Source organism: Propithecus coquereli, unplaced genomic scaffold (genome assembly GCF_000956105.1).
Source record: "Propithecus coquereli isolate 6110/MARCELLA unplaced genomic scaffold, Pcoq_1.0 Scaffold178, whole genome shotgun sequence".
NCBI classification, from domain to species: domain Eukaryota; kingdom Metazoa; phylum Chordata; class Mammalia; order Primates; family Indriidae; genus Propithecus; species Propithecus coquereli.
In genome coordinates, this window is record NW_012142523.1 from 1,773,468 (window position 1) to 1,782,100 (window position 8,633).

The 8,633-nt window shown below is 55.2% G+C and overlaps 1 protein-coding gene across 2 annotated transcripts in view; it reads left to right on the forward strand.

The window, feature by feature from the left end:
- The first annotated feature begins 696 nt into the window (after nucleotides 1–696).
- Nucleotides 697–8,633, forward strand: part of KIAA1522 (KIAA1522 ortholog) — a 31,685-nt gene continuing 23,748 nt past the window's right edge. For both annotated transcript variants that reach the window (XR_001137390.1, XM_012642273.1), the window contains exon 1: nucleotides 697–991. Coding sequence is in view for 1 of the 2 variants with exons in the window: in XM_012642273.1 (XP_012497727.1) it covers nucleotides 766–991 (226 nt within the window). In the remaining variant the exon portion in view is untranslated. The remainder of the gene's footprint in view (nucleotides 992–8,633) is intronic.

Genomic DNA, 8,633 nt, shown 5'->3' on the forward strand with positions numbered 1-8,633 from the left:
ATGGTAAACTGAGGAAGGACTATCCCCAGCCACCAAAGGGTGAAGCGGGGACCCAGGAGGCCTGGGCTCCATCAGTACACTGAGGCTTGTTGGAGCCTGGGGGAAGACTTGGTAAGGAGCCAGGGGCGACTCCCAGTCCCAGAAGGGAGGAAGATGCCCCCTGTAGGTCACAGGTCCTATCCGAGGCCTCTGTTCCTCCAGTAAGCCCCCCATTGCTGTCCGGGTCCTGGAAGGAATTCTCCAAATTCCCTTATTCCAGCAAAAGAATTCCAGAATCCCCCATCTCTTCCCAAACTCTCCTGGGGTCCCACCCCAGCATTTCTGTTTCCCTTCGCTGGGCCCTTCTCCTTGCCATCCCCACCCTCGTACCACCCTCTTCCGAAACCCCCTCTCCGCGGTGCCCCCTCCGGGACCGGCCCCGCGACCCCGCCCCCTGGGGACCCGGCCGCCGCACGACCCCGCCCCGGGCTCCCGGGACCCCCTTCTCTCGGGACCCCGACCTCGCCCCCGCTGGGCCCGGGGAGGCGGGGAGGAGCAGCAGGCAGCGCCGCTCCCGCCCCGCGGCCGCTCCCGCCCCGGTTCCTTCCCTCCGGGCCGGCCTCCGCGCCCCGCCCGCCTGGCCCCTCCCGCGCCGCTCCCGCCGCGCTCGCTCGGCCTCCGCCGCCCAAACTTTTCTCCCCGCGCGTCTCCCCGCGACGGCCGCCCCCGGGCATGGGCGCCGCGCCGCAGGGGGCCTGACCCCGCGCCCGGTCCGCCCGCCGCGCCATGGCGGCCCGCGCGCCCCCAGCCGCACCTGCGGCCGAGGAGCCGGGGGGCCCGGGCAGTCCCCCGCGCAGGAAGAAGTCCCGCTCGGGCCTCCGCCGCGCCTTCAGCTGGCTGCGGGGCAAGCGGCGCAAGAAGAAGGCGGCGGGGGCCGAGGGCGCCGAATCGGCCGCCCCCCGCGCCAAGAAGGCGGACGACAAGGCCAAGAGGGCCAAGGGCAAAGGCCGAGGTAAGGCGCCCGGGCACCTGGGCTGAGCGCCGGGAGGCGCCGTGGGTGCGGCCGGGGTGGCTACGCCGGGGGTCCGCGGCATGTTGGAGAGGGGTGACCCCCTCGGTGCCGGTGCTGGGGGAGCGAGGAGCCCTGGACTCAGCCCGAGCACCCTCATCCTGCATCGCGCCCTTGCACTCAGCCCGGCCCCACGCTGAGCGGAGGGGACCCCCGGCTGGGGCAGAGATCCCCTGGCTTAGGCAGGAAGTGCTGGCAGTCTGGCTCTGGGGCGGTGAGGCAATTCCCCCTCCCCCAGGCTCACCCTGGTTCTGCCCTCTGCTGAGTCAGGGGGGTGAGAGACTTGACTCTGGCCAGGGGCCAATGGGAGAGGCAGGTGGCCTTGGAGGGGGGGGGTCCCTCTGGGTCTGGAAGGTCAACTGCACTCCAAAGAAGTTTCAGCCCTTTAGGTGGATCTGAGTTTCCAGCCCCACAAAGGCCCCAGCACGGAGCATAGCATGCCTTAGGTTCTTAGCAGTGTTAGCTTTTCCCACCTGGCCCCCTTCACCGCTCACCTGGGCCAAACCACAAACATCCACCTCCTGGGGTGGTGAGCTCACCATGGTGAACCAACCACCCGTCCCCATCACTCCTTCCCCCAGACCCGGTAGAGGGGACATGCCAATGTCAGGAGTGTGCTTACAGATGTGGGAAACTGAGGCCCAAGCTAAATGGAGAGGCTGTACCTGAGCTGTGGTGGGTACTTAAAACACAACAGTTAATGCCCGGTCTTTATGAGTTTTGAGCCCTTGGTCTTCCCCTGATAGATGGGCAGCCTGAAAGGAGGGGATGCTGACCTGGCCTAACCCTGCTGGGGTCATTTTACTTTTGGCCACTTGCTTGGGTCTTCCTCGTTTCCCCATTTCTGTCTTCCTTTTGGTGGGGAGGGCGTGAGTTTCTGCAAGAGGGTGGGGCTCAGAAGTCTACCTTTCCTATCCTCCTGCTGCAGTGCTGGAGATGAGGAAATGGCGGGGTGTGTGGGCCCATCCCATTCCACCTGTGTTTACCCTCCCAGTGTCCTTTAACCACCTCCTCTGGAGGAGAATTAGAAGGAACACTTTAAGGGTCAGGAAGAGGGTGGAAAGCCTCTTGTGTGATTGCATCCGGCCTGATCTTCCTTTTGGATAAGGGCCCTGCTCCCCTGCGGCCCAGCCACAAATAGAAGTCAGGGCGCTGGGGTTGGGATGGCTGGGCCAAGCCCTGAGGGGAGGTTTGGGTGAGGGGTGTTTCCAAGGGCTTTGCAGTCCTAGCAGGGCACGGAGTCTGTCCCAGGGCTGCCCCACTGGGATTCAGTCTGAAGTCATCTCCATCTCTCTCAAGTAGACATGGGTCAGAATTGCAGCAGGCTGGATTGCGGTCAGACTGTCAGGATTGGCAGGCAGAAGGCTAGTGGACTAGTGTCGTACCCCAGGGCAGATGGGTCTGAAGGCAGGGGGGCTGGAAAAGCTGAGCCTGTAGGTCCCTGCTACAACAGCCTGGGTTTGGGGTCATTGGGTCATTGGCCAGGCCTCTCCCGGCCTTGTGTTTGGTATTGGGTGGCACTGGGCTTTCAGGGCAGCGGGTCGGCCTTATGTGAGCCCACGTGCGTGGGCAACACCTCCCTGCCCCTGGCTGTTGTTTCCCCAGGGCTGGAGGTGGCCCCAGGTACCCCTGGAGGAAGTCCTGTTCCCTTTTGCTCCAGTCTCCTATTATTGCAATTGTTTCCTTGTCACCTGCCTGGCCCACCTTCTTTTCTGTTTATTAAGAGAAATAAATCTGATCCTTCTAATCTCCACTGGCACTGCTGGCAAGGAAGGAGAAGCCTGAAGAAGGCTTAACTCTTTCAGGGAGAATGTTCAGAATGGAGGTGGGGAGGTGGGGAGGAAGGCTACACAGGAAATTCCTGGGGGGTCAGGAGCCTTTATCTCCTCTATTCCAATCTCTGAACCAAAGACATAAGAGATGCCGTCTTGACTGCTCTAATCTGACTCTCCTACTGTGAGATGGGAAAACTGAGCTAGTAGTAGAATTTTGAGCACCAATCTTCTGGGATTCCCTGTTGCCCTCACTGCCCTGCACAGTCTTAGAAGAAGAGAGGAAATCTGACATTTATTAATTATTCTGAATGTGTCGGGAGCCCTGTATCCATTGCCTCATTTGATCTCGTTTGCAGATGTAAAAAATTGAGGCTCAGGAACAGTGAGTGATTGATTTGACCAAACTGGGATTTAAACTCAAATCACCTGCCTCCAAAACTGGTACTGTTTTCATGACTCTCCCAAGGACACAGAACAGGGGGTAAGGCTTAAAGATCTTCTCATCCGACCCACTTTACAGGTGGGAAATGGCCCAGAGAGATGTGAGGGAGCTTGGTAGAGGGGGGAGAGTATCAGTCAGGCAAATCAGAGTTTAAGTCCTGGCTCAGCTACTAGCAAGCCCCATGACATTGGACAGTAACTTCTCTGGGGGCTCACTGCTTCCATTATTGTCTCAAGGGGAAGAAAGAGTGTCACAGGCGTGATCCTCTGGCTGGACATTGCTTTGATGGGTCTGTGACCTTTCTATTTCACCAAGATTCTCACAAGAGAGGATGTGAAAATTTTGATTTTTAATTTTTAATTTTTTTAAGAGATGGGGTCTCACTATGTTGCCCAAGCTGGTCTTGAACTCCTGACCTCAAATGATCCTCCTGCCTTAGTTTCCCAAAGTGCTGGGATTATAGGTGTGAGCCACCATGCCTGGCCAGATATGAAAATTATATGAAAGAGAAGTCACCATAGAAATGAAAGGGGTTTCTGTTATTGTGTTGATAAGTTTAGTCATCTGAGCTCTAAGGGCCCAGTCTGGAAGGAATGGGCTCTGAGGCTGACAAGAACAACTCTGCCACCCTCTCAAGCTATATGAAGCTGGCAGGTTATTCACACCTTTAAGCCTCAGTTTCCTTATCTGTAAAATAGGAATAATAAATCCTGGCTTTACAGGGGTAGTTCAAGGATCAAATTAGATAGCAGACATGCAAGTGCTTTGTGAACTGGGGAGCGTGATGCACGAGGTAGCAGGTTTCTGCTGTCGTGATGCCGAGGACTTGGGCATTGGCTAAGTTCATCCTGCTCCGTGTTTGGAAAACAACTCACTTGGTTACCCCGTGATGATGATTACTGCGGGGGATTCACAGGAGGTGGAGTCTCACCTTTGTGCCACGGGAGGACTCAGATGTAAGATAAAGTTAAAAAAAACAAAAACAGGGATCCATATTTTCCAGAAATATCACCTGGACTCTAGACAAGTGTGTGGGAAGGAAGTGTTTCTGGGACAAGTGCCAGGACTGGAGCCCAGCAGATAATCAGGGGAGGCTTTCTGGAGGAGGCGGGCAGACTGTGGAATGAGAGCAGGGTCCTGGCTGGTCTGCAGAAGAGAAGTAACAGGAAGGCTATCTGCCAGACCTTGGCCAAGCTTTTTTTTTTTTTAATTAACAAAAATTTTTTTGAGACAGGGTCTCTCTCTGTCACTTGGGCTAGAGTGCAGTGGCAGGATCATAGCTCACTACACTCTCAAGCTCCTGGGCTCAAGCGATCCTCCTGCCTCAGCCTCTTGACTGCCTGGGACTACAGGTGCTCACTACCACGCCCGGCTAATTTTTCTATTTTTTGTAGAGATGGGGTCTTCGTGTGTTGCTCAGGCTGACCTCAAACTCCTGGCCTCAAGCCATCTTCCCGCCTCAGCCACCCAAAATGCTGGGATTACAGGCCTGAGCCACTGTGCTGGCCTAGCCAGGCATTTTCATGAAAGTCTTCCCTTGTCCTCCAGACAACCTATGAGGTGGGCAGTTATCACCATTTGTAGGTGTGAAAAAAGGCCCTTTCAGAGGGTAAAAGTAAGTCGCTCAAGGTCACTCAGATTCATTCATTTGAAAAAGACATATTCTTTTCTGTGTAGTGTCAGGCATCGTTCAAGGTGATGAGAATGCCTGAGGACCAGACAGGCAAGGTCCCCACCTGTGTGGAAGTGATACTCACAGTAATGTGAATTCTCAGTAATGACAGAGCCGCTCAGTCTGCCTCCGGAGGCCACATTCCACAAGCAATAGGATGTTGGATGTGTTTCTGACTCTGGAGGGGGGTAACCTCCGTAGAGTCTTAGGACTAGCTCTGGAGAAAGGAGGATGTAGCTCTTCCGAGGGTTTCTCTGAGGCAGTGGGCAGCAGCTGAGGGGTAGGAGCGGGATGGGTCTGATTCTGAGGATTCCGGAGCCGCTCTCCCAGGCCTGGCAGAGTTAATCCCGTGAACTCACGGCAGCCTCCCCAAGTTCCTTCTGGCTACCCACCACTCAGGGACGACTGTGCTTGGCGTGGAGTTGTGGAGGGACCCCTGAGTTTGAGCTCTGCTCTGCTGCATGACCTTGGGCAAATCCTGCTCCACTTTGGGCCAGCCATGTCCTCTGAGTTTAATGGCCTCTGAGACCATTGCTAGTTCTGGGATTCTGTGGATTTGAGGATAGGCTGGAGGAGCGAGCCTGCCTTTGGACAGCTGGATAAGACACTGAGACCCAGTGGCCTGGACGTCATAGGAAGGTGGGTAAGGAGAGTCCAGTATGAATAATGCCATTTTTCCCTGCTGAGGAAGAAGGCTAGACAGCACTAAAGCAAAGTAAGGGCCCAGAGTCTCTTGGGGTAGTGGGCACTTTGCCTCTCTGAGGTCAGGGTGGCATCTGTTTGCCTTTCAATAAACAATCCATGTATTTTCACATTCTGTGTCATTGCATGTGCTGTTTCCCCTGCCTAGAATGTGCTTCCCTTCACTTTTCTACCCAGTGAACTCCTATTCATCCCTCAAGGCCCAACTTCATATCTCTGTGATACTCCCAGGAGAAATTATTGCCCCTAGACACTAGAACAGGGTGCTTAAGAGATTAGGAGTTGGGCAGTATATGCTTTCCTGGCCACCACCTTCTTGAGGAGGGGCATCGCAGTGTCCTCAGCCTGTGGCCTGAACTAATGTAATGGGGCAGAGTTCCCTCTGCTATGGGATACATCCAATAGGGAAATGGCTTCCACAGGGGAGCCTGGGGGTCCTCAGTAAGAATGTGACAGGATGGCTGCTCTGTCTAGCTCTCCCAGGCCCCTATGTAAGGATGGGCGATACCTGCCTAGGGTCTAGATGGGACAGGGAGCCTGACTCATTTATTTCACAAGTATTTCCTAAGCACCTGTTATGTGCCAGGCACTGAGGATGAACAAGAGAGACAAGGTCCGGTCCTCAGGAGCAATTTCAGTGTATGTGGAGGGGGATCAGACATCGAACAAGGAATTATGGGTCAAAAAGTGTGACAAAGGAGAAAGCCCCATGATCCCTGGGGATGAACAGGGATGGCTTTCCCAGGGAGGTGACACTTGAGCTAAAATTGAAGGATGAGGGGAAGCGGGGGTTGAGGGACTTGGCACTGGAGTCAGGCGAGGCACCTGCGAGGGCCTGGGACCAGCCGGCTATCTGGGGTTCTGTGGGGCACAGATATGGCCATACCTCACTATTCTGAGTACCCTGAGGGCAGGGGCTGGGTTGACTGCCACTTCCTTCTGCCCTGCCCCGAACAGGGCCTGGCACTAAATGGCTTTGGGAAAGGTGATGATCTGACACGGGCTCTCTGACACGGGCATCTCTGGATCGTAGTTGCTTGGAGTTGATGGCCTGAGATGTCACAGGGAGCCCTCATGGCACGTACAGATGGGCAACAGGCCCACAGGAGGAAGTGACTTGCTCAAGGTCACTCGATAGACCAGGAGCCCATACCTGCCAGGCAGACTGCAGCTTCCCCTCTCCTTTGTTCAGACTTTAAAAGGAAAATCCTGTCCCTAGGAGGTGCCTTTATGAGGGGTGGGAAGAACTGAGAAGGAAGTGGAGGCCAAGGGCACCTCCCCTTCCCTCCCCTACCTCTGACACCTTCAGGGGCTGGTTCCAACTGTCTCTCCCTCACCCTTCTGGAAATTTCCCTCAGGCCTGGGAGGGGCTGTTGATCAGTGTGCCCTCCCCCCACTATTCGCTCCCTGCAGTTCCTGAAGCAGGGCTGCCAGCAAGGTCTGCCAGACTGGGGTGGCTGAACTCTGTGGCCCCCAAAATCTACACTGTTGTCAGCAGAGGCAGATTGAGAGCCTCCCCTCCCCACCTGCCCCTTGGAAATCCCTCTCTCTCCAGACCCTCAAAGCTGTCTCAGCTGCTCACGGCCTGTCACATGCTGAAGAAATCTAATGAGAGGAGGCATTGTATATTGTTTGGGCCACGGTGAACATGGTGGGGCTGGCAGAGCAGGGACACACACCTTCCATGTTTATACCCCGAGGCCATTTCCAGCCCCTTAGCTGACTTGGGGAAGTCGGCCAAATCCCTGCAGCTTCCTTGGGCAGGAGGGGTGAAATCTGTCTGCCTCCCCCATTAGTATACCCCGCTGCACTCTAAGCCCTTGTGCTCCACTGTCCTAGGGGGCTGCTTCATCAAAGGACTGTCAGCCCCACTCACAGGGTGCCCAGCTGTGTGTGGGGCATGGGAGGGGAGATAGAGACAGCTCAGCCCACAGAGGGTTTAAACCCAGAATCTTTTTGCAAAGTGCATGATTCCGTGGAGGCTTCTGGTAGGATGATTACTAAGTAGGGCCTCCTGTCTGCTCAGGATACTCTCCTCCAAGTCTCTAGCCTGCCGAGGCCTTTACCACCATTCTCCAAGAGAGTTGGGAGGCACTCAGGCCCAGTCCTGTGGTTCCTGGGGTTCTGGTCCATATGCCTCCATCACTGTGCAACACCTCCACTGCCACCACCAACAGTAAACAAGTGCCATCATCGCTACTACAGTAGCACATAGTACCCAAGCCCCACCATCTCCACCTCCACCAGTTTCTTTCTTTTTTTTTTTGAGACAGAGTCTTGCTCTGTCACCTGGACTAGAGTGCCATGGCGTCAGCCTAGCTCACAGCAACCTTAAATTCCTGGGCTCAGGTGATCTTCCTGCCTCAGCCTCCCAAGTAGTTGGGACTACAGGCGTGCACCAGCACATCCGGCTACTTTTTTCTATTTTTAGTAGAGATGGGGTCTTGCTCTTGCTCAGGCTGATCTCGAACTCCTGAGCTCAAGCAATCCTCTCGCCTTAGCCTCCCAGAGTTCTAGGATTACAGGCATGAGCCACTGTGCCCAGCCTACCACCAGTTTCTATTCCACACACATGGAACACCTGCTGTGTGCTGAGCTTGGCGTTGCTAAGAGGAGTGAGACAGTCACTGCCCTTAAGGAAACTGTTCTGGTTGAAAAGGCAGATACCAAAAGGAACTGTTGTCTCAAGGAAAGTGCTGGGATGAGCCAGCGGGGCAGTGAATCACTCCTGTAATCCCAGCACTTTCGGAGGCCAAGGTAGGAAGATTTCTTGAGGCCAGGATTTTGAGACCAGCCTGGGCAACATAGTGAGACCCTGTCTCTACAAAAATAAGAAAAATTAGGCACATTGGCACACGATTGCTTGAGCCTAGGAGTTGGAGGCTGCAGTGAACTATGATCAAGCCACTGTGCTCCAGCTTGGGGGACAGAGTGAGACCCTGTCTCTCTCTCTAAAAAAAAAATGCTGGAATATGACCTGGCGCGGTCGCTCAC